This window comes from Artemia franciscana, chromosome 13 (assembly GCF_032884065.1).
Source record: "Artemia franciscana chromosome 13, ASM3288406v1, whole genome shotgun sequence".
Taxonomy (NCBI): domain Eukaryota; kingdom Metazoa; phylum Arthropoda; class Branchiopoda; order Anostraca; family Artemiidae; genus Artemia; species Artemia franciscana.
In genome coordinates, this window is record NC_088875.1 from 14978175 (window position 1) to 15004693 (window position 26519).

Below are 26519 nucleotides of genomic sequence, written 5' to 3' on the forward strand. Positions count from 1 at the left end.
AGAGGGAAACAAAAAAAGAAACACTTCTTATGCTCGTATTTTAAATTTTATTATTAAACGGTATAACAATCTATTCCATATGCCTGCCATTGCGCTAGATCTGTAACAACAGACAAGCCAGCAAGTAGAAATTCCACACAAATAACAAAATTCCACATTTTGTTAGACAGGAGCTTGAAACCTCTACAGTAGGGTTATTTGATATGCCAAATCTGATGGTGTGATCAAACAGTTCGTGGTAACGAACTGTAGTAAGGAGCGACCCGGCTCAATAGTAACCAAAATTCTAAAAAATGGAATTTTGGTACCAATAGCTACATCAAAAGAATCGCATTTTAATGCTGATTTTAAATATATAATTTTCATCAAGTTTAGTCATCTTACCCATCAAAAGTTACGAGCCTAAGAAAATTTGCGTTATTTTAGAAAATAGGGGGAAACACCCCCTAAAAGTCGTAGAAGCTTAACGAAAATCACACCATCAGATTCAGCGTATCAGAGAACCCTACTGTATAAGTTTCAAGCTCCTATCTACAAAACTTGGAATTTTATATTTTTTGCCAGAAGGCAGATCACGGATGCGTGTTTATTTGTTTGTTTGTTTTTTTCCCAGGGGTGATCGTATCGACCCAGTTGTCCTAGAATGTTGCGAGAGGGCTCATTCCAACGGAAATGAAAAGTTCTAGTGCCCTTTTTAAGTGACCAAAAAAATTGGAGGGCACCTAGGCCACCTCCCACGCTAATTATTTTCCCAAAGTCAACGGATCAAAATTCTGAGATAGCCATTTTATTCAGCGTAGTCGAAAAACCGTATAACTATGTCTTTGGGGACGACTTACTCCCCCACAGTCCCCGTGGGAGGGGTTATTTCAAGTTCAAGCAGTGCTTACATATAGTAATGGTTATTGGGAAGTGTACAGGCATTTTCAGGAGGATTTTTTGGTTGGAGGCAGGGGTTGAGAAGAGGGGGTATGCTGAGGAAACTTTCCATCGAGGAATTTGTCAAGGGGGAAGAAAATTTCCATGAAGGGAGGGCAGGATTTACTAGCATTACTTAAAAAAAAACAATGGAAAAATAAATATGAAAAAGTTTTTTTTTCAGCTGGAAGTAAGCAGCAGCATTAAAACTTAAAACGAACAGAAATTATTACCCAAATGAGGGGCTCACCTTCTCCTAATACCTCGCTCTTTACGCTAAAGTATTTTTAGTAATTGCAACTATTTATTCCGCGGCTTTTGGGATTCAGGGGTCATTCTTAATGAATTGGGACAAAATTTAAGCTTTAGTGTAAAGAGCGAGGTACTGACGAGGGGGTGAACCCCCTCATATATGTAATAAAAACATGAGAATAAAAAATTTCTTTACGTAAGCTAATTTATAAGTTACGTATATCTTTTACTTATAAAAAGATTCGTAAAAAATTAAAAGTTCTAGTTGCCTTTTTAATTAGCCGAAAATCGGAAGGCAACTAGGCTTCCTCCCCCGCTCTTTTTTTCTCAAAATTATGAGAAAGCCATTTAGCAAAAAAAAAAAATATATACAAATTTCGTTTTAATTATTCCTCTGCGGAGAGCCAAAATCAAAACATACATTGATTCAAAAACGTTCAGAAATTAAATAAAAAAAAAACAAGTTTTTTAAATGAAAGTAAGGAGCGACATTAAAACTTAAAACGAACAGAAATTACTCCGTATATTAAAGGGGCTTTTCCTTCTCAACGCCCCGCTCTTTACGCTCAAGTTTTTTACTGTTTTAAAATGTAGAGTTAAGAGAAAGAGTCAAACTTTAGCGTAAACAGCGGAGCGTTGAGAAGGAAAAGCCCCTTTCATATACGGAGTAATTTCTGTTCGTTTTAAGTTTTAATGTCGCTCCTTACTTTCATTTAAAAAACTTGTTTTTTTATTTAATTTTCAGTAAGATCGCTTGACGTTTCAGGTGAGTTCCTTTTCTGAAAATCGGGCAAATTTTCTCAGGCTCGTAGCTTTTGATGGGTAATGTTAAGCTTAGTGAATTCTATATATTTGGAATCAATATAAGAAGCTAATTCTTTTGATATATCAATTTTTATCAAAATTCCTTTTTAGAGCTTCGTTTACTATTGGCCGAGTGGCTCCTTACTTGCAGTCTGTCGCCACGAACCATTTTAAAACAGGTGGAACAGATTTAGTAACCCTTGCTTCAATTCCTAGAATATCACATTTACATAGCTTATCTGGGAATGCAAATAATTTCTTACAGTTTCTCGCACGGGAAGCGGAACGCAGTCAGATAAACAAAAATATTTGATTGGTTTTAGAATTTTTATCACTAAAGTTTTGAGCATTCTTTAGGATCCATAGTTTCATTTCCTTAGATATTTTTTTTTTCAGGTACATCTTTCTTGGGTTTATCATTTCCAGGCCTTTAGATATTTTCAAAAAGGGTCTTCTCATCGTTATTTTCCTTAGCCGAAATATTGCAAACGAGCATATTTCTATCTTTATCCTTGCTTTCTACCTTTGTAAGAGCTTGTCCCGTAATATCTAGCTGTAACTTTAAGTTAATTAGGTTAGTTAAGTTAAGGCTGTAACTTTAAGTTAATGCTTTCATCCGTCAGAAGCATTTGGAGATTTAAACTGTCAGCGTCTGATGTTTAGTTGACATTTATAGTTGACCTGTTGACCTGACAGTTATTAGTTATATAGTTATTAGTTTATACTTATTAGTTGACCTGACATTTATATTTACTCTTCTATTGTTCTATCTCTGGCGAAACTGAATTCCATCAAGTCGAAACTTTAAAATCCATTTCAACATAGAACCTATGACACATCGCAAGATCAATCAAAGAGAAAATAAATTAACAGGGCTTTATCAAGGGGGATGGGGTCAGCCGAAAAGTGACTTTGGTATTTGGAAATAGCATTTGGCTTTCTCTCGACTTTTAGCTTTTAAACACCAGCTTCTTTAACCTATTCTCGAGTTAGGGTTTCCAATTTCAAAATTCTTACTTTCAAGCCTTTCATGCTTTTATTGAGGTCAATAAGAAATCTCAAATTCTCAGCAAAAGCTCTTGAATTTTCTCTTACCATCGACAAAAATTTCGACAAACTATCTTCCAATGTTTTCAATATTATACTTTCCAAATTCGCAAAAGAAATCTTGGACAAATCTAGAGATTGGTCATCCTGCAATTGCTTCTTAAAGCCCATCATTCACAAAAAAAAAAGTAATAAAGACGGGCATTGCCAGTGGCTCGTTTATTTAGCCCCTTTAATCCTCGTATTCTACAACGTTAATTTTGAATTAAGCCCCGACTACTAGCTAATTTTAAATAACGGCTAATAGATAATATAAATAATAGGTGAAAGGGATTACGGCTATGTACAAGAATAGCATTGCTGCGGTTAAGGTAGGAAAAGAGGCTAATAGCTGGTTTCGTATTAAATCAGGAGTCGTGTTCTATCCCCGTCTATATTGATGATATGATAATCTTTGTCCTAAGGACCACAGCAAAGGCTATAGAAAAGACGGAATCAAACGGGGAAGTAAAACTTCCTCAAATTATGACGATCATTTGAGCATCTTAGATAAAAATGAATGAATTTGTGGAGGTTTTGGGAGTTCAGGGCGCGAGAATGTGTTTGAAAATTTATGTTAAGAAGACTTAAGTCGCTACGCCTAGAAAATAAGTGAAGGCGAAGAGGTGGTGATGAGTAACGAGACGATCTGTCAAGTGGACAGCTTCACTTAGCTAGTTAGTATTATTAGTAAAGACGATGGGTGAAGTGAAAATGTTTAAAGTACAATAGGCAAGGCCAAGGGTGTTTTTTCGTAGTTTAAAAAGGTTTGGGGAAATAGGATTAATAGTCTGCGAACTAACATTAGAATATTGGAAGCTACAGTGATCAAAGTGGTCAAGAATGATTCTTATGTATGGGTGGTCCGAAAGACGAGGGAGGATTTTTAGATGTGTTCCAGATAAATCTGATACGAATAGTTTTGGGTACCCGTCTGACTGACAGTATCTTGAATACTAAGCTTTATGAAAATGTGGTTTAGTCGCGCTTTCTTGGGCTATAATAAGAAAAAAGGTTGAGGTGGCCTGGACACGTTCTGCGGGTGACAGATTGCCAGAGATCGCCCTTGTCGGCCAACCATCTAAGGTCGAACGAAGAAAACTATGTCCTCGATTGGAGTGAGAGGGTGTTTTAAGGATTTATCTAAGAGGAATTGAAACTTCTTGGGAGGATGTAAGGGCGAAGGAGTAGTCAGCGTAGCTGTGTTGGTCTTAGGTGGCTTGGTGCTGCTGTTACTTGTTAGTAGCAGTCGTAGTTGTAATAGTATCGGCAATGCCTGAGACAATGGGAATGGAAAGCGTTGAACGGCATTCTTTGTGCAATTAATCTTTATTCAATATTCAATCTTGATAGAAACGCAACTCTGAACACAATCAGATCCGGCGCAATATAGATGTTTTCTTTCTGACTTCATTCAACAAAAGATGTATTAAACTTAGCATCACACAGAAAAGAGGGGGGGGGGTAGGTTTAATCCAAACTATTTTATTATGAATGTAGTCAACTGGCTTAAGCGAATATTTGAAGTTCAATGTTAAAAGCACTGTGTATAGTTTTTCTGGTATTAAAGCTTATATTTACTATGGAACATGTGATATGGTGACAAACTCAAATATGTATCTTACACTATTAGTTTCCAAGTTGCAGTTATAGTAGTGTGCATGCGCATTCTATTATAATTTTAGTTTGAGTAGGATGTGTATTTTCTGTCTATAAATAAGAGTGGGTCGAGTTCTGCTAATTAAACTGTTCAAATTTCTATAAGGGTTAATTCAAGATACTTATTTGCTTTATTTACATAAAACATAAAAACAAAATCCAAATTTTACGCATGACAATGTCAGGTGATTTCTCTATTTTTTCTATAGCTTCTATCTGAAAAATAAGTGATTAATAAATATTTTCATATTGGTATTATTTTCTGTCTCAGTCACCTACTAAAAAGTCTTTTTGTAATTCAGTATTCGAGTATGTGTAAATGAAAGAATAATTTATTATAATCACGCCCCAACAGCCACCTACGCAGCATTTGTTCTAGGTGAAGGGGCAATAAATTAGTACCCAGAAATTTGGAAAGTTCGGACTCTTGGAGGACGGACAGATCCTGAGCCCCCATCTGTGTACGCCCTCCTGCATCCAAACATAGGGGGATCAGCTTTTGTTCAAAAGCTTTTAAGAACCATCAGCTTACAAAACAGTAGAAGATCTGATATTTGTGCCTAAAACAAACTTCATTTTTAAGTATTCAACCTCCGGAGAGGTACTTTGATCTCTCCCCCCTCCTTGAAATTTCGGCCGTGTATACCTGTGATCAAGAAGTTCTCTTTGAATCAAAGTTGTGGCAATCAGAGCTGAATTTGCGCTTATATTTACCTCTGTTCATCTCACTTGTGGTTTCGTTAATTCTTTTAATTCTTCTTCTTCTTCTTTGTAGGAGGAAAAGCTACGAATTTTGGCCGAAATATTAGTAAACGATCAGAACCGTTTTGATCCTGAAACTAGAGAAAAGCTTACATTTGTTCAGTTCAAAACTGATGGACGAGACGGATCACCATCAAGACTGGACAGGCTTGACCCAATCAACGAACTAAGCTCTACAGGTATATAACATTAGGGGGCGTCCATCAAATAGCACATGCTCCAAGTAACCGTTATTAGTGTAACCTAAACATTGTGTGTCAAAAATAAGGTTTTTTTTCAATCTGACTAAAATCTAATCTATATTTAACAGGAAATGAACTAAAAAAAGATATATACCGTAGAAAAGTTTTTTTGGGGAAATTTAGGCTGTATTTTCTTGCTAAAAATTAACAGTAGCACATTCAGCGCTTGCTCAAAAAAGTTGGTGTGCTTTACGATCCAAACTTTTAAACAGTACGATATTTACGATCTAAATAGATTAAAAGCATTTTTTAAAACGGTATAATCCCTTGAGCTTACTAGGTAAAAAGTAACGTCAAAGAAATAAGGTGAATATTCTTTTGAAATCTTTAGAGTATTATTTCGAAGATTATACTCTTGTCCAATTTTCTTTTGTTAGTACACCTACTAAGTTTGTGTAAAAAAATCTTCCTATTCTTAGCACTTGCGGTAGTTAGATTATTTAGTTAGAGATATTGCAGAATGTCAGATATTCTCCTCTATCGGGCCTATTTTTTACTTATTATAAATAAGTTTTACTTATTATAAATAAGTAGTAATATAAATAATTAGTAATATAAATAATATATATGTAACATATATAATATTAAAAGGAATATAAGATATTCTATATAATACTAAAATATTATGATAGTATTTTGTATTATAGTAAATTATATATTATAAGTAATATATATATATATATATATATATATATATATATATATATATATATATATATATATATATATATATATATATATGTATATGTATATATACATATATATATATGTATATATATATATATGTTTATATATATATATATGTATATATATATATATATATATATATATATATATATATATATATATATATATATACATATATATATATATATATATATATATATATATATATATATGTATATATATATAATTAATAAGTAGTAATAAGCATAAATTAGTACTACACATTATGAATAAGACTGCTAGCAAGTCGCTGTGCCATTAAGCCACTTGAGGCTAACACAACTGCGCACCCTCCTCCTCTACCCCATATAGATGGGATCAAAACTTCAACCTCTACCTCTTCCCATAAGTTTTGAATTTCCTTTAACTCCTCTCTTATGACCCCTTTCCACCCTGTTGACCTGCTTCCCGCTTGGCCCCAGATGGATGGTCCAAAAGTAGAATCTTTGGCAATGTCTCATCCTTTGTCCATAAGACTTTGGCCTAGGCATTTTGACCTTTCTCTCATTATAGCCGGAGAAGCCCTATCTGTCATCCAGCTTATTGTTTGATATACTATCATTCAAACGAGATCCTAAAGCTATTTTTGACAATTTATCTGAAAAACATTTAAAAAACATTTGAAAACACAGGCTTTCTAAGTGCCCAACGTTTCAGAGCAATACTTGACTACTGTCATCTCTGTGGCTTCCAACATTCTAATCTTAGTATACGTTAATAATTCATTAACGTTAATTTTCAAGTCTACTCTTTAACCCCAAACTCTCTAAACGTCCCAGAATTCAATTATTTCTTTGACATTATATCTAGGATATACAAATTATCTGCATAATATAACTCCATGAGAGTTTTATCTTCCCATTTGATACCATGGTCTCCCATAGCCGTTACCGTGTTCCTTAGGACAAAGACCATCAAAATAACGTACAAATGAGGATGGCACATAGCCTAGCTTGACTCCTGATGACTCCAACTACTAACCTCATTTTCTATCGCAGCAATATTAATCTCGTCTATAGCATTTATTTACCTTGAGGTATAGCTAAGAATCTCGGATGGTTTTGGATTGTATAGGCGTCAGGTGGTATTGTGGAACTTGGGGTTGCCAGTGGCAGTAATAGTATTGGAGTTGGTGTTTACAATCATTTATTTAGTACCTTAACATGGTGAAAATAAGTAGTTATCAGGAATGTTGAGAGGTGTTTTGGAATTATTCATTATTAATGAATAGGCCTTCTCTATGATATAATCAAAGGCCACAGTTCTTTTTTTGCGTTCTGATGTAATTCAAACTAGTTTTCACGTCGCAAGTTTGATTTAAAACTTTAATCTCTTTAGTAGAGAATTACCCTCCTAACCTAGTCAGCATCTATTTTAAACGTCCGAACTTGCGATTGGAGCAAGACCCTCTTTATGCAATCTTAAAACGTCCTTAGAAAAGTCCTTAAAAAAACGTAGACAACCAGGAATGGTTTGGAATGATTATTTCTGCGTAAAACATCCTTTTAGAATACTATAGACACCAAATAGCACAATTTTATGTGATCGCCAGGGACATTTTTGTCTGCTATTTCTGATTTGTTTTCTTGTTTTTGTTACACTTATTATATTTTCTTCTTTGTTCCTCTCTCCCTTATTTGAATGTTTTTGCACTTTTTTGATTGCTTCTAGCTGCCATGTTCTTTTTTGTCTCCTTCGTCTAATTTTCTTTTTCTTTTTTCACTTATTACGTTTCCTTTTTTGCTCACTTTCTTACTTGTTTGAATACTTCTGAAAGCATTGAGTAATATCTATCATTTTCAGTATTAATAAATGCATCAGCTTGATGAGTATGCCATCATTATAAATTAGAACCAGGGTTGCCTCTATTTTCTATTGGAAAATCTCAAAATATAGTATTTTCCTCATAATATTGGTCAACCGAGTCCATGCAGTACATATAATCAGAATTTTCTCATTAGATTAGTATTAATTCAATTAAATTTTATTTTTAGCCTTAATTTTTTTTTTTATATATCTTGCTACCCCTTCTTAATTCATATAAGGTACGTAAAACCTGCCTCTAGTTGGTATCCTCCATGAATCTCGAAAATTCATTTATTCTCTGTGATCAATTAGTCTCTCTTGGTTTTTTTTTTTTTTTTTTTTTTTTTTTTTTTTTTTTTACAAAATCATTTTAGTAACCATTTAAAAACGATTGAATAGATACAACTAATAAAATTAGTATTTTTAACTTACGAAGGAGTGATCGGATCTTAATGAAATTTGATATTTGGAAGGATATCGTGTCTCAGAGCTCTCATAGCTTTTTTTCGTAATATTGGCAAGTCACCACAGATAAACAGTAAAATCTATCTTCTATATTTTTTTTACTGCTTTCTGAGTTCATTTTATTAATATTGAATACGCGTCTTTAAGCCCCCTGGTGATTCGACTGTAGCAAAAGACTTTTGCCTCAATGAAACTGCTGTATAAAAAGTTTGCCAATGCACAACTTTAAAGGTCCTTTATTATAATGCTACTTAATATTATACTTATGATATTTTGCTTTATAATATAGTTTATTGCTTAATGATATATTGTGCGTTATATATATATAACAATAGTTTTTTTTATACCAATAGTTACATCAAAAGGATCGCATTTTAATGCTGATTTTAAATGTATATAAGTTTCATCAAGTTTAGTCTTACCCATCAAAAGCTACGAGCTTGAGAATACTTGCCCTATTTTAGAAAATAGGGGGAAGCACCCCCTAAAAGTCATAGAATCTTAAAGAAAATCACACCATCAGATTCAGCGTATCAGAGAACCCTATTGTACAAGTTTCAAGCTCTTATCTACAAAAATGTCGAATTTTGTATTTTTTGCCAGAAGACAAATCACGGATGCGTGTTTATTTTTTTTCCAGGGGTGATCGTGTCCACCCAGTGGTCCTAGAATTTCGCGAGAGGGCTCATTCGAACGGAAATGAAAAGTTCTAGTGCCCTCTTTAAGTGACAAAAAATTGGAGGTATCTAGGCTCCCTCCCACGCTCATTTTTCCCAAAGTCGTCGGATCAAAATTCTTAGATAGCCATTTTATTCAGCATAGTCAAAAAACTGTATAACTATGTCTTTGGGGACGACTTACTCCCCACAGTCCCCGTGGGAGGGGCTGCAAGTTACAAACTTTGACCAGTGTTTGCATATAGTAATGGTTATTGGGAAGTGTACAGACGTTTTCAGGGGGATTTTTTGGTTGAAAGGAGGGGTTGAGAAGAGAGGGTTATTTGGGGGAAACTTTCCATGGGGGAATTTGTCATGGGAGAAGAAGGTTTTCGTTAAGGGAGCGCAGCATTTTCTAGAATCATTTAAAAAAACAATGAAAAAATAAATATGAAAAAGTTTTTTCAGCTGAAAGTAAGGAGTAGCATTAAAACTTAAAACGAACAGAAAATATTACGCACATAAGGGATTCACCTCCTCCTAATACCTCATTCTTTACGCTAAAGTATTTTTAGTAATTTCAACTATTTATTCTACGGCCTTTGTGATTCAGGGGACAAAATTTAAGCTTTAATGTATAGAGTGAGGTATTGACGAGTGGGCAAACCCTCTCATATACGTAATAAAAACATACGAATATAGAAGTTTGTTACGTCAGCTAGTTCGTAATTTACGTATATCTTTTACTAATGAAAACGTTCGTAAAAACTAAAAGTTCTAGTTGTCTTTTTAAGTACCCAAAAAAATGGAGGGCCACTGGGCCTCCTCTCCCCCCTTTTTCTCAAAATCATTCGATCAAAACTATGGGAAAAGCATTTAGCCAAATAAATAAATATGCAAATTTCGCTTTAATTATTCATCTGCGGAGAGCCGAAATTAAAACATGGATTAGCTAAAAAACGTTCAGAAGTTAAATAAAAAAAAAGAAGTTATTTTTAACTGAAAGGAAGGAGCGACATTAAAACTTAACCCCATTTATGAAAGGGGCTGTTCCCTCTTCAATGCCCTGCTCTTTACGCTAAAGTTCTTACTGTTTCAAAAAGTAGAGTTGAGAGCAAAAGTCAAACTTTAGCGTAAAGAGCGAAGCGTTGAAGAGAGAGCAGCCCCTTTCATATACAGGGTAATTTCTGATCGCTTTAAGTTCTAATGTCGCTCCTTACTTTCAGATAAAAAAAACTTGTTTTTTTTTTATTTAATATAGTATATATATATATATATATATATATATATATATATATATATATATATATATATATATATATATATATATATATATATATATATATATATATAAATTTATGATGTATTGTTTAAATCTTAAGTCAGTGCATATTATCGATATATAAATACATCACAGGATTCATAGATTAACAATATCGCTCATTTCTTAAACGAGTGCTATCTGTGATAAATTATTCATTATTCGGTAAATGGCAAATTTTTTCTTGTTTGAAAATATCCAAATGTGTCATCTTATTTGTTTGAATCGTGTATTAGGGATCATCTTGATGGTCTTAAAGTATACTACTGGGTATATGATATTAGTAGAAAAATTTTATAATTTCTGTGATTGTCTGAATGCTTAATGCCCTGATTACACTTTACCATATCACTGATGGTCTCGAAGCATGCTACTGGGTGCATAATATTTATAACGATAAGATTAAACTTACCCTGATTATCTGACTGTGCATTACCCTGATTATAATTAACACCCCCTCCCCCTAATAGCTCTGAAGCATGCCACTAGTCAACATTTGTTAGGAAAATTGGAAATTGCCCTGATATATTGATTTTTTCATTTCCCATTGTCCTGATTATAACTACTACCCTCCTATTCATCCAAATGCATATTCCTAGGTAAATCATATTTCATAGGAAAATAATTATAATTTTAGCATCTTTCTTGGATGATGACATTAGTTTCGACAAAACCGAAGAAGATTTAGATTTTTCTGCTCCAAGAGCATCACGACAAGGAAAAAGACGCAAAAGTGGGGATAAAGATGAATCAGCCTCTAAGAAACGTCGATCCAGAAGCAAGACAAGGAAGGTAAGCCAATTTGTTGTTAACGTTCTGTGCTGACGAAATAATTATTTAAGTGTTATTCAAGTCTGGAGTTCAATAATAAATAGTCAGTTTTAATGCAATAGAAATTGTATGGAATCCTTTATATAGAATTTAGCCACTAGCATCCCAACAAGACAATAGACGTCTTGAAGTCCCGTCTCTTATTTCTTTGAATTATGGTCAGACGTAATAAGCACCCATTATTTTCAAGTCTAGATGTGTCTGTGTTCAACTTGCTAATGTCAAATATATTCTACTTTATTTGAAGTCTTCATAAGGTTTATGTCAGAGTGCAAGTTTATGTTGTTTTATTTTCTACATTCCTGTGGTTGTAATGCTTCAGCGTAAGACGATATTTTTTTTTTCATTTTTTAGTTCAATTTCTATTTATTTCCATAAAATAACAATAACAAAAACAACATCCCAAAGCGCTCAATGGCCCGTTATTTGGGAAACGACATACAATAAATAAAGAATGATAAAATTTGGCATAAATATAGTAAACAACATCTAAAAATAAATCTATGAGAAAAAGAAATCAACTCACCGGCAGTCCCCACGAAACAGTGACCCTCACATCACTCGACAATAAAATACAAATTAAAATTCTCTGCGTCATCGAGGATCCAACGCCAACAAAACAACAACCAAAAAAAAAATATTAAACCATAAGAAACTTTTAATAAGAAACCTTTACTAAGAAACTTTTCATCTGTCTCTTAAAGGAGCCAAGTGTTTGTGACTGCCGGATCTCAGCGGGAACCATGTTCCGAGCACGCCCCACTGTCACGGCCAGACCGAAGTCTGAATGAACCGAGGGAGTAGCTGGAATCATCACATCCTCCCAGTTTCAAAATATATACAAATTTACTTCCCCTACTAGTTTGAGCAGTCCCAAAAAACAACATGGGAGATCTCCCTGGAAGTATTGATATGTCGACGAAGATAGAGATAAAACATAAATATCTTTAATCTTAAGGAGGTCAGCAGGAGTGTGTGTAGCCGACTGGAGAGTTCTTGCCGCTTTCTCATGAAAATGGTGAATAGGAGCAAGTACCGAGGGAAATGTGGACATCCACAAAGACGAACAGTAACATATATAAGGGTAAATGAAAGAGAAGTATAAAAGACGGATGATAGGAAAAGGAAATAAACGCTTTAATCTTCGGATGATTCCAAGCCCGCGGAAATTTTCACTCTTATTATTCGAATATGCCGCTTAAACGATAAATTTTTATCCAAAAGAACTCCCAGGAATCGCATATATCGATCCGGGGGGCGACTTATGGAGCCTCTTGGTGTAAGAAGCTCAGTAATTGTGGGGCAGCTCACACCTTTACGAGGAAAAATAAGAAGGTACGACTGTTTTACATTTAAAGCTAGTTGATTTGGGTCAAACCAAAAGAGTATCTTCTCAGTCACTGCTTGAAGCTTTAGAATAGGGGATGATTCATCCGAAGCTGCAGCACCTAAAGTAGTGTCATCTGCAAACGCTATCAATTCTTCTCGACTATCAGATGTGAACACCAACATAGTCTGAGAGTAGGATTTGTGACACAATCCACAGCAAGCAGTGTTAATTAGGGTGTTAAAAAGTCGCTAGAGATCGTTCACATAGATGAGGAAGAGGGTTGGCCAAAGAATAGAACCTTTGGGTACTCTGCATTCAATTGGAACTTTTTGTCTGTAACTTCCGTGGCGGTAGATTTGTCGGTTAGGTATGACGAGAATCAAGTCAATGCTTCCCCACGTACACCAAGATGAGAAAGTTTACCAATGAGCATCTTGTGTATTAGTCTGTCAAAAGCTGTCTTTACATCAAGAAAAATACTTTGCTCGAAACCCAAACTGATGCTGATGGAAAGAAAAATTTGGCTTCAAGAAGTCTCACCAGAAGTTTGAGCTTTGCCCTTTCAAATATCTTATACAACACTGACAAGAGAGATTGGCCTGTAGTTCCCAGGATCCTCACGGTCACCTCCTTTAAAGAGAGCTATCAGACGCGCTAATTTAAGACGTTGGGGAAATATTCCTAGTTGAAATGACCTGTTAATCAAACGGTAAATTGGGATGATAATCGATGGAAGGATATGTTTAATTACTTCAGCAGAAGTTTGGTCAACACCTGCTGAAGAATTCTTTAAAGACAAAACAATATTTCTAGTTTCCTGCACCATAAACTCCTCAAGAACCATGGATTTCAAGCACGAGGGACCTTAAGAACTGCTTCCAAGACTATGTTGAAATTCTGATTTTCGATCCGCTGACGTATATTTTTATGGGACTTGGTATTACCCAAGTGACATATAGCGATCGCAAATATCTGTCGGTCGCTCTTTCGGTCTGTCTGTCTCGGTTTTGCTAGTTTAGGCACTTCCAGATAAGCTAGAACGATGAAATTTGGCAGGCCTATCAGGGACCGGACCAGATTAAATTAGAAATAGTCGTTTCCCTGATTTGACCATCTGGGGGGCGGGGAGTGTGGGGCCAGTTGATTTGGAAGAAAATAGAAAAACAGATATTTTTGACTGACGAACGGGTGATCGGATCTTAATTAAATTTGATTTTTGGAAGGATATCGTGTCTCAGAGCTCTTATTTTAAATCCTGACAAGATCTGGCGACATTGGGGGGAATCTTAGAAAACACTTAGAGTGGAGGGATTGGGGTGAAACTTGGTGGGAAAAATAAGCAAAATCCTAGATATGTGGTTGACTCAACCGGAACGAATCTGCTCTGTTCGGAGGAGCTGGGGGGGGGTAATTCTGAAAAATCAGAAAAAAGGGTTATTTTGAACTTACGAAGGAGTGATCAGATCTTAATGAAATTTGATGTTTGGAAGGATATTGTGTCTCAGAGCTCTTATTTTAAATCCTGACCGGATCCGGTGAGATTGTGGGGAGTTGGGGGGGGGGACCTAAAATCTTGGAAAACGCTTAGAGTGGAGGGATCGGGATGAAACTTGGTGGTAAAAATAAGCACAAGTCCTAGATACGTGATTGACATAACCGAAACGGATCTGCTCTCTTTGGGGGAGTTGGAGTGGTGGGGGTTGATTCTGAAAAATTAGAAAAAACGAAGTATTTTTAATTTATGAAAGAGTGATCGGATCTTAATGATATTTGATATTTGGAAGGATATCGTGTCTCAGAGCTCGTATTTTAAGTCCCGACCGGATCCGGTGACATTGGGAGGAGTTGGGGGGGACCTAACATCTTGGAAAACGCTTAGAGTTTAGGGATCGGGATAAAACTTGGTGGGAAAAATAAGCACAAGTCCTAGATACGTGATTGACATAACCGGAACGGATCCCCTCTCTCTGGGGGGGTTGGGGATAGAGTTAATTCAGGAAAATTAGAAAAAAGAGGTATTTTAACTTATGAAGGAGTGGTCGGATCTTCATGAAATTTCATATCTAGAAGGACCTCGTAACTCAGATCTTTATTTTAAATCCAGAACTAATCCAGTGTCACTGGGAGGGGGGACTGGAAATCTTGGAAAACACTTGAAGCAGAGAGATCAGAATGAAACTTAGTGGGGCGAATAAGTACAATTCCAAGATACGTGACGGACATAACCGGACCGGATCCGCTCTCATTGGTGGAGTTTGGGGGGGGGGAGTAATATGGGAAAATTAGAAAAAAATGATGTGTTTGTAACTTACAGATGGGTGATCATATCTTAATGAAATTTGATATTTAGAAGGATCTTGTGCTTTAGAGTTCTTATTTTAAATCCCTGCCAGATCTGTTGACATTGGGCCGAGTTTGAGGGGGGAACCAGAATTCTTGGAAAACGGGAGGACTAAAGTATCTTTATCTTACGATTGGGTGATCGGATCTTAATGAAACTTGATATAGAGAAGGATCTTATTTCTCAGATACTCTATTTTCAATTCGAATCCGATCCGAGAACATAGGAGGCTCGAGGGGGAAACAGAAACATTGGAAACCAGAAATCTTGGGAAATGCTTAGAGTGGAGAGTTCGAGATGAAACTTGATGGGAAGAATAAGCACAAATTAAACATACGTGATTGACAGATTCGGAACGGATCTTTTCTCTTTGGGGGAGCCGGGGGTGTTAATTTGGAAAAATTAGAAAAATTGAGGTATTTTTAACTTGAGAACGGGTGACCGGATCTTAATGAAATTTGATATTTAGAAGGAACTCTTGTCTCAGATCTCTTATTTCAAATCCGGACTATATCTGTTTACATTGAGGGGAGTTTTAGGGGGAAACCGGAAATATTGGAAAACGTTTAGAGTGGAGAAATTTAGAACTTACGAGTGGGTGGTCGGATCTTAATGAATTTTGATATTTAGAAGGATTTCGTGACTCAGAGCTTTTATTTTAAATCCTAACCGTTACTAAGCCTCTGATTTTCTTTTTAAATCAGTCTATTGATTCTTAGAATTTTGCTAGAGCTCATACCATATGATCTCTTGGCTCTTCCGGCCTCATGACAAGTGCCATATAAGCTCTTAGCTCTTGTTGAAAGTTGTCTTAGGTTACTTTTAGATCAAAAATACATTGAGAATTTGTAGAGAATAGTTGGAAAAAGGAACATTTTCATTTTTTAGGCAAGCTTATATTGTTCTCTAAGAAAAAGTTATCAGCAATTTCATATTTCTTGCTCGGTGAATGTATAGAAGCGTAATTAGTAAATCCATTTATTAATATATCATGTCCCCTGGGTGCAAGTCACAGATGAAGGATTGCTGCAAAATTGTATATTTGAGAGTGAACATAAAACTTGAAGTTCAGGTTTTTATTAATCCTTAATGCTAGGTCTCATATGGAACAGGCTATAGTCTTTCAAGTATATCTCAGTTTTGTCGCCTATGAAATCTTAAGGAAATATTCTATTGCTTTCTATGGGTTTTCATTGTTATTCACTACTGTTACTCTAATTTACGAGGCTCTTGTAACTCTTCACGATTCACGATTCGACAAATATTAGAAGACCAGAGAGTTCTGACAGAAAGCATTTATTGCCTTTGTCAACTTCCTTGTTGCATTTGACCCAGTCGATCAAGAAGCTCTTTGGTGGATTCTATAGTTGGCTGGCCTACCCGAGAAATATTGCAGACTTCTCAAGGCGCTGCACCATGGGACGGAGAGCCATGTGCAAGTAAACGGCCAGCGCTGCCCGTTCTTTTAAATCACGAAAGGGTTGTGCCAAGTATGCAGTGGCCCCATAGTTCTTCAATGTCATCGTAGATTACATGAAGACAAAAACCACTTCGCGTCTCAATTTTGGCGTCGGAGATCGTTCCATCACAGGTGTTGATTTTGCCGATGACTTGGCAATTCTGGTGGACTCAATGGAGCAGCTGCTGAAAGCGCTCCGAATTCTACGAGAAGAGGCTGCCAAAGTAGGACTGCATATAAAATGGAACAAAAACTAAAATTATGGCCATAGACCTGTCTACTCCTACTGTTAACTCTCCAGTTAACCTGGACAGCACCAACGGCATCGAAGTTGTTCAAGAGTTCACCTACTTGGGCTCCATAATTTCTTCAGGTGGCTCGCTTCTCCCCGAGCTGCAAGCGAGATTATCCAAAGCGTCTTCTGCCATGGGCAGACTGAATCCTCACCTCTGGTGAAAACCGAACATCAGTCGTACAACGAAACCTCGGATGTTCAACGTCCTAGTCGGCTCTGTGGTGCTTTACGGAGCTGAGACATGGCAAGCATCAGCTGCAACCCTCAAGGAAATTGACGTATTTCAGTCAAAGAGCCTGAGAAGGATCGAAGGCCTACGATGGTCCGACTCCGTCAGCAATGAGAAGCTTCTGCAGCTCACAAAGCAGTCTCGTTTTTGACTCAAGCAGCCGAGAGAACCTTATGATAGTTCGGGCACCTGCTTCGAATGCCCCCACATCTACCCGCAAAGACGATCTACGACTTCTACCCTATCAAAGCCGGTTGGAAGCGACCTTGCGGCCGACCGAAGAAACGTTGGTCCGACAGCCTGTTCTAGTTCCCAAAGATGGCAAACATCAGACTGGACGAAGAGCAAATACACGCCATGGACTGAAGCCGATGGAGAAGGCAGACGTCACTCTCTACGCTGGGCAGTGCCTGGCATAAGACATAAGTCAAAGTAAGTCAAGTGGCGTTTCGTAAATAGGGCTTATGTCCACTTTCTCCAAAAATGAGCTAAATATATGGTTTGAATGAACTCAAAGAGACCTTTCGATTTGTCTATTCAAAATGGGTTTATCTGTAATTCTAACTGAGTTATAAATTGTCCCAAAAGGGTTTACAAAAGAGCAAGTTCCTTATCTTCAAAGTAATGAACAATTCAGTAATTTGGAACATTTCCAGTTAATTATGGTAAAAATTTAACCAGGAATCAGTCTTTAAAGTTTCAGGTTACTTAGATTCTGATTTGTGAGAAACAAAATTATTGTGCGTTTTTATTTTCATTTGATCTCCTTAAAAATCAGGAAAAGTGGACGTAGGCCCTTTTTGCGACACGTCGCATATTTAAGTTATTGTGATTAACCCCTGGTTCCCACTGCTGCGTCAATCCCGACACGATTTTTTTCTGGTGGAACAGACGTACGACAGAATCGGATGGAGGTTCACAAAGAACCGCAGACTTTTGCGTCGCTGCGACAAACTCTAGAACAGCCAAACAGCCAAAATTAGCTTTTCAATCAGCTCTGTGACTTTGGTTATCTTTTATTTTTTTTAATCAGAACAACGCATCCGACATTGCAAAAAACGGTTGGTTTTGCGTCGTTTGTCGCACGATTTGTGTCATTTGTTGCATGTCGCAGTTGGAACCAGGGTTAAGAAGTAAGCGTCGAAGCTCCTCTGTGTTTAAAGAAAGTTTGAAACTTTAGCCCTATTTATGGATATGGTGTTTGGTTCTGAAAAGCTGCGTATAATTCTTGCTGAAGTCAAAAAGGATGATTTTTATTTGTCCTTGAGGATTAAGCGAATTTTTATTGTCTTTTTTTTTAGAGAGGACTACCTGGAGCTGTAGCTCCAAGCTTCTGTTTCGTTCTAATCTTTTATCCGCTTTTGAATCCGTTTAACGAGACAATGCCATAATTTAAAATTAAAGTTAGAGTAAACTCTAAAAAAGGACTATTTTTCCACAAATCTGAAATGACTACCTTCTAATTTTACAAGCCATTTTTTTTCTTTGATTTGGGTTAATTCTGCTCTTTTATTTTCCAAGTGTAGACTGGTGAAGAAGAGGAACAGTACTGTTCGTGCCTCCTAAGCATTAATAGTTCTCCCATTGACTATGAAGTTACAGGTTCCATTCTTCGTAGTGACTGTAGAGAGTGGCTCAAAGCAAGAGAAGTCACTTTTGAACTTAAGAAGATGTAATTATTTTTTATTATTCAGTCTCGCTCAATCAAGAGACACAGCTCTACAGATCAAAAATATGGTACTTTTTTTCTAAAACTTATATTTATTGCATTACTTCGTTGATTTAGTCATGTTGCAATTTGCTTATATATTTTTTTCAGTCTCGTGACCGAATTTTGGAGAGTCAAGATGCTAGTCATATTGTAAGTGTTACTACTGTTTCACTACCAAGAGAGGGGCCGGTTACTGCGACTGCGCAGCTCGAAGCCATGAATGCCGAAAACAGACGCCGGAGCAAGAGTGAGCCGAGAGATGTGTTTAAACCTACTGTGCCCCCTTTAGGTATGAATCCTGTCTTGATATTTACCTTTTCGTTTTAATTTTTTTTTATGGCAATTTTATTGTACTCATTTTTTAGTACTATTTGGTTTCTGTGATTTTGTTCTTGATTGTTTGTCTCGTGAATAACCTATGTCCAGAAGCGGATGTTATATTGTATGCATATCAGCCGCACTAAATTTCTGAATTTAAGTCTGCTAGCATTATAAAAAAAAACTGTTTAAAATTAATGGTTTGAACTTCATTTTAGCCCAAAAAGGACTATGTTTAGAAAAAAAAAAGTCTCTCAGGTTCTTTTGGAAAGCTGAATAACTTTTTTTTTAGTATTGGAGGAAAAACCATAACTGACTGTGACTAAACTATCGTCCAGCATTGCCGAGTACATTAATTACTCATTTCCTTTGAGGGTGGGGAAACTTCACTCATTTTTTTAATAATAAAAAAATGGACAAAATGCATGTGCTTACAGTTCGTTGCAAAGATAAAAAATTTTATGCTTCAAACTAATCCGCTAGAGGCCCTTATCCAGTCTATGGTAAACGATATGTGCTTGTTCAAAATTCTTCAATTTTTATAGCACTTCAAAATACAAAATATTCCAAACTAATTTGCTACAGGTGCTGATCCAGTATAGGATCATGTCTATGTGCTTGGTCAAAAACTTTGAAATGCTTCATAATCCAAAATAACTCAGACCAATCTGTTAGAGGCACTGATCCAGTATAGTGTTAAGTCTATGTGCTTAGTGAAAGTACTTCAAATACTTTAAAATACTTCAAACTAATCTGCTAGCTAGGGGGTCTATCTTATCCAGTCTAGGTTTAATTCTATGTGCTTGGTCAAAATACTTCAGATATTTCAAAATGCTTCAAAATCAAAATACTGCAAACCAAAGGCACTGATCCAGTCTAGGGTCAAGTCTATGTGCTTAGTGAAAGTACTTCAAATACTTCAAACTAATCTTCTAGCTAGGGGGTCTATCTTATCCAGTCTAGGTTCAATTCTTTGTGCTTAGTCAAAATACTTGAGATATTTCAAAATGCTTCAAAATCAAAATGCTGCAAACCAATCTGTTATAGGCACTGATCCAGTCTGGGGTCAAGTCTATCTGCTTAGGGAAAGTAGTTCAGACATTTCAAAATGCTTCAAAATCAAAATAATTCAAACCAATCTGTTAGAGGGATTGATCTTGTCTCTGGTCAAGTCAATGTGCTTGGTCATAATACTTCGGATATTTCAAAATGCAAAATACTTCAAACCAATCTGTTGGAAGCACTGGTCCAGTCTAGGGTCAAGTCTATGTGTTTGGTGAAAGTACTTCAAATACTTTAAAATTTTCAAACTAATCTGCTAGCTAGTGGGTCTGTCTAATCCAGTTTAGGTTCAATTCTATGTGCTTGGTCAAAATACTTCAGATATTTCAAAATGCTTCAAAATCAAAATGCTCCAAAATCAATATGTTTGAGGCACTGATCCAGTGGAGGGTCAAGTCTATGTGCTTGGTGAAAGTACTCAATGCCTTCTTAGATATTTTTCTCTCTTGCAGTTCAGGTAAATTATCCCTCTGAAATCTCAGATCTATCCATTCATTGAGCCAGATTAATATTATCTAGACCTTTTCTTTGAGAAGGATCTTAACTTACTTTTAAGAAGAGAAAATTTTCCCTTTTTAACGATTTTTAACAATTCTTAATCTAAAAAACGCTCCATGCCCAATTTCAAAAAATTCATTTGGTGGATGAGTAGAACTGAATTGCAGTTTTGCGATAATAGGAAATTTCTCACCTTTGGTTGATATGTTAAAACCGTAGGAAAGATGAAAAATAAAAAGCAAAACTTTCACACGGAGAAAAAACCTCAAATTTGACGACAATCTCTATGTTTATTATACAGTTGAAATAAGTTTGATTTTCCTTATAAATTTAAATTTTAAATTTATATTCCCCTTTAATTAAGAAATTCGACAGACAGGTGTGATCGAATATCATTGCTTTCTAAAGTAGAGTTCACTCTCACCATCATTACTTTGAAAGCTCGTATATTTATTATTACCAATGTTACCAATTGTTTCGACCATTTTTAACTTACCAATTTACCAATGTTTTGACCATTTTTAAAATCTAATGTTTTTTTGGATTTCTGTAAAAAAAAACATGTAGTTTCTCATTTCATTTCGCTCCAGCCATTCAATATAGGGCTAACTAAAAATGTTATTTTGAGAAAACATATTTGATCTTAATTTGAATCTCAAAAATTGATGTTGAATAGTTCATGTTGAATCCTTTCTATCGACGAACTATGAAAGGCATTAAACTCAGTGTTGCCACCCAGTGAGAAAATAAATCTCTAGATTTTAGTGACTTCTTTATTGATTTAGTGATTTCCTTCAGTAATTAAATGGGGTTGGGTTGAACGTGGTTGAGATTCTTTGAGCTGACTTAAATGGTAGTTAAGTAAATTGGGAATTTAGTTGCAGGATGTTCAATTGAAAGAGGATTGAGTTGCATCAGGTTGAATTGAGCGGGGTTTGAGTTACATACACCATGAATACGCTCCATCCATGCTACAAAAGGACAAGTACCAAGTCCCAGATTTCACGAGGAGTTAGAAAACAAAAGATGTTTTAGTGTTCATTTTCTTAGGGTCACAATTTTATAATGTTGCTAAAATAATTTTGACGTTCTTTTCCTTGGGATTATAAAAATGAACTCGAATGGACTAACTCAACTCTCATTCAAGTCAGCTCAAAGAATCTCAACCACGTTCAACCCAACCCCATTTAACTCAACCCATGTTTAACTCAATGCTCATTCAAATCAACCCCCTTTAACTAAACTTCTAAAACTGGTTTTGTTAAAACGCATTTAAGCTTTTATTTACAGAGATATATGACCAGTCTTTGAATAAGTTTGAATTAGCGTCGATTATGTTTGCACAATAAGCCTTTACTATTCAGATGAACCGAAATAATAGTTGCCTCTCCTGAATCAGCATTAACTGCAAATTTTCTTACTAGACATTTTTTTTCATGCGTTTATTTTGGTTACTATGGGCCGTGGTTTGCTCTTTACCAAATTGAAGCTATTGCTGCAACCATGAAATTCAAGTGTGCCAAGGCCCTGGCCATGGCAAGTTTTGCTAATTTCAAACATACAGGATAAAAGATAAACTGTTGTTTTCTTAGAAGGGTAGATGGGGTGGGGAGGAACAGTATTCCATCAAAGCATCATATAATTTCAAAATGCTTCAGAATCAAAATACTACAAACCTATCTCTTAGAGGCACTGATCAAGTCTATGTGCTTGGTAAAAGTATTTCAAATACTTTAAAATACTTCAAACTAATCTGCTAGTTATGGGGTCTATCTAATTCAATCTAGGTTCAAATGTATCTGCTTGGTCAAAATACTTCGGATCTTTCAAAATACAAAATACTTCAAACCAATATATTAGAGGCACTGATCCAGTCTAGGGTCAATTCTATGTGCTTGATGAAAGTATTTCAAATATTTGAAATACTTCAAACTAATTTGCTAGCTAGGGGGGTCTATCTAATCCAGTCTAGGTTCAATTCTATGTGCTTGGTCAAAAGACTTCATAAATTTCAAAATGCTTCAAAATCAAAATACTTCAAATCAATCTGCTAGAGGCACTTATCTAGTCTAGGGTCAAGTCTATGTGCTTAATGAAAGTACTGCAAGTACTTCAAACAATTCAAACTAATCTGCTAGCTAGAGTGTTTATCTAATCCAGTCTAGGTTCAACTCTGTGTGCTTGGTCAAAATACTTCAGATCTTTCAAAATACAAAATGCTTCAAACCAATCTGTTTGAAGCACTGATCCAGTCTAGGGTCAAGTCTCTGTGCTTGGTGAAAGTACTTTAAATACTCTAAAATTCTTCAAACGAATCTGCTAGGTAGGGGGTCTATTTAATCCAGTCTATGTTCAATTCTATGTGCTTAGTCAGAAGACTTCAGAAATTTTAAAATGCTTGAAAAATAAAAATACTTCAAACCAATCTGTTAGAGGCACTTATCTAGTCTAGGGTCAAGTCTATGTGCTTAATGAAAGTACTGCAAGTACTTCAAACAATTCAAACTAATCTGCTAGCTAGAGTGTTTATCTAATCCAGTCTAGGTTCAACTCTGTGTGCTTGGTCAAAATACTTCAGATCTTTCAAAATACAAAATGCTTCAAACCAATCTGTTGGAAGCACTAATCCAGTCTAGGGTCAAGTCTCTGTGCTTGGTGAAAGTACTTTAAATACTCTAAAATACTTCAAACGAATCTGCTAGGTAGGGGGTCTATTTAATCCAGTCTATGTTCAATTCTATGTGCTTAGTCAGAAGACTTCAGAAATTTTAAAATGCTTGAAAATTAAAAATACTTCAAACCAATCTGTTAGAGGCACTTATCTAGTCTAGGGTCAAGTCTATGTGCTTAATGAAAGTACTGCAAGTACTTCAAACAATTCAAACTAATCTGCTAGCTAGAGTGTTTATCTAATCCAGTCTAGGTTCAACTCTGTGTGCTTGGTCAAAATACTTCAGATCTTTCAAAATACAAAATGCTTCAAACCAATCTGTTGGAAGCACTGATCCAGTCTAGGGTCAAGTCTCTGTGCTTGGTGAAAGTACTTTAAATACTCTAAAATACTTCAAACGAATCTGCTAGGTAGGGGGTCTATTTAATCCAGTCTATGTTCAATTCTATGTGCTTAGTCAGAAGACTCCAGAAATTTTAAAATGCTTGAAAAATAAAAATACTTCAAACCAATCTGTTAGAGGCACTTATCTAGTCTAGGTTCAAGTCTATGTGCTAAATGAAAGTACTGCAAGTACATCAAACAATTCAAACTAATCTGCTAGCTAGAGTGTTTATCTAATCCAGTCTAGGTTCAACTCTGTGTGCTTGGTCAAAATACTTCAGATCTTTCAAAATACAAAATGCTTCAAACTAATCTGTTGGAAGCACTGATCCAGTCTAGGGTCAAGTCTCTGTGCTTGGTGAAAGTACTTTAAATACTCTAAAATACTTCAAACGAATCTGCTAGTCTATTTAATCCAGTCTATGTTCAATTCTATATGCTTAGTCAGAAGACTTCAGAAATTTCAAAATGCTTGAAAAATAAAATACTTCAAATCAATCTGCTAGAGGCACTTATCTAGTCTATGGTCAAGTCTCTGTGCTTGGTGAAAGTACTTTAAATACTCTAAAATACTTCAAACGAATCTGCTAGTCTATTTAATCCAGTCTACGTTCAATTCTATGTGCTTAGTCAGAAGACTTCAGAAATTTCAAAATGCTTGAAAAATAGAATACTTCAAATCAATCTGCTAGAGGCACTTATCTAGTCTAGGGTCAAGTCTCTGTGCTTGGTGAAAGTACTTTAAATACTCTAAAATACTTCAAACGAATCTGCTAGGTAGGGGGTCTATTTAATCCAGTCTATGTTCAATTCTATGTGCTTAGTCAGAAGACTTCAGAAATTTCAAAATGCTTGAAAAATAAAATACTTCAAATCAATCTGCTAGAGGCACTTATCTAGTCTAGGGTCAAGTCTCTGTGCTTGGTGAAAGTACTTTAAATACTCTAAAATACTTCAAACGAATCTGCTAGGTAGGGGGTCTATTTAATCCAGTCTATGTTCAATTCTATGTGCTTAGTCAGAAGACTTCAGAAATTTTAAAATGCTTGAAAAATAAAAATACTTCAAACCAATCTGTTAGAGGCACTTATCTAGTCTAGGGTCAAGTCTATGTGCTAAATGAAAGTACTGCAAGTACATCAAACAATTCAAACTAATCTGCTAGCTAGAGTGTTTATCTAATCCAGTCTAGGTTCAACTCTGTGTGCTTGGTCAAAATACTTCAGATCTTTCAAAATACAAAATGCTTCAAACCAATCTGTTGGAAGCACTGATCCAGTCTAGGGTCAAGTCTCTGTGCTTGGTGAAAGTACTTTAAATACTCTAAAATACTTCAAACGAATCTGCTAGTCTATTTAATCCAGTCTATGTTCAATTCTATGTGCTTAGTCAGAAGACTTCAGAAATTTCAAAATGCTTGAAAAATAAAATACTTCAAATCAATCTGCTAGAGGCACTTATCTAGTCTAGGGTCAAGTCTCTGTGCTTGGTGAAAGTACTTTAAATACTCTAAAATACTTCAAACGAATCTGCTAGTCTATTTAATCCAGTCTATGTTCAATTCTATGTGCTTAGTCAGAAGACTTCAGAAATTTCAAAATGCTTGAAAAATAAAATACTTCAAATCAATCTGCTAGAGGCACTTATCTAGTCTAGGGTCAAGTCTCTGTGCTTGGTGAAAGTACTTTAAATACTCTAAAATACTTCAAACGAATCTGCTAGGTAGGGGGTCTATTTAATCCAGTCTATGTTCAATTCTATGTGCTTAGTCAGAAGACATCAGAAATTTCAAAATGCTTGAAAAATAAAATACTTCAAATCAATCTGCTAGAGGCACTTATCTAGTCTAGGGTCAAGTCTCTGTGCTTGGTGAAAGTACTTTAAATACTCTAAAATACTTCAAACGAATCTGCTAGGTAGGGGGTCTATTTAATCCAGTCTATGTTCAATTCTATGTGCTTAGTCAGAAGACTTCAGAAATTTCAAAATGCTTGAAAAATAAAAATACTTCAAACCAATCTGTTAGAGGCACTGATCCAATCTAGGATCAAGTCTATGTGCTTGGTGAAAGTAATGAATATCTTTTTAGCTATTTTTTTTCTCTCTTGCAGTTCAGGTAAATTATCCCCCTTTTAAACAAGCGATTTTACTACAGGTCTGCATCATTAATTTTCGCCAAAAGCGAGAGATACTTATATAATTGGATTCATTAATCTCAAATTTATCCATTCACTGAACCAGCGAAATGATATTATATAGACCTGACTTTTTTTGCTGAGAAGGATCTAAACTTACTTTTAAAAAAAAATTCCCTTTTTAACGATTTTTAACAATTCCTGATCTAAAAAACGCTGTATGCCTAGTTTCAAAAAAATGTTTGGTGTATGAGTAGAACTGAATTGTAGTTATACGATGATAGAAAATTTTCTCACCTTTTTGTTGATGTGTTAAACCGTAGGAAAGCAGAAAAATACAAAACCAACACTTTCACACGGTGAAAAAACCTCAAATTTGACGACAATCTCTATGTTTATTAGACAGCTGAAATAAGTTTGGTTTTCCTTATAAATTTAAATTTCAAATTTATATTTCCCTTTAATTAAGAAACTTAATTTTAATTTAACAAAATTCAGTTTAAACACAAGTAATGTAACAAAAGAAAAAGTTATTATGGCATAGCAAGTTTTGCTAAT

General features: G+C 35.5%; 1 protein-coding gene across 1 annotated transcript in view; it reads left to right on the top strand.

Moving 5' to 3' along the window:
• LOC136034570 (rac GTPase-activating protein 1-like) overlaps positions 1–26519 on the top strand; it is an 84755-nt gene that overhangs the window by 16216 nt on the left and 42020 nt on the right. The window contains exons 3-5 of the mRNA XM_065715813.1: positions 5495–5660; positions 11335–11489; positions 19002–19182. Of these exons, the coding sequence (XP_065571885.1) occupies positions 5495–5660; positions 11335–11489; positions 19002–19182 (502 nt within the window). The remainder of the gene's footprint in view (positions 1–5494; positions 5661–11334; positions 11490–19001; positions 19183–26519) is intronic.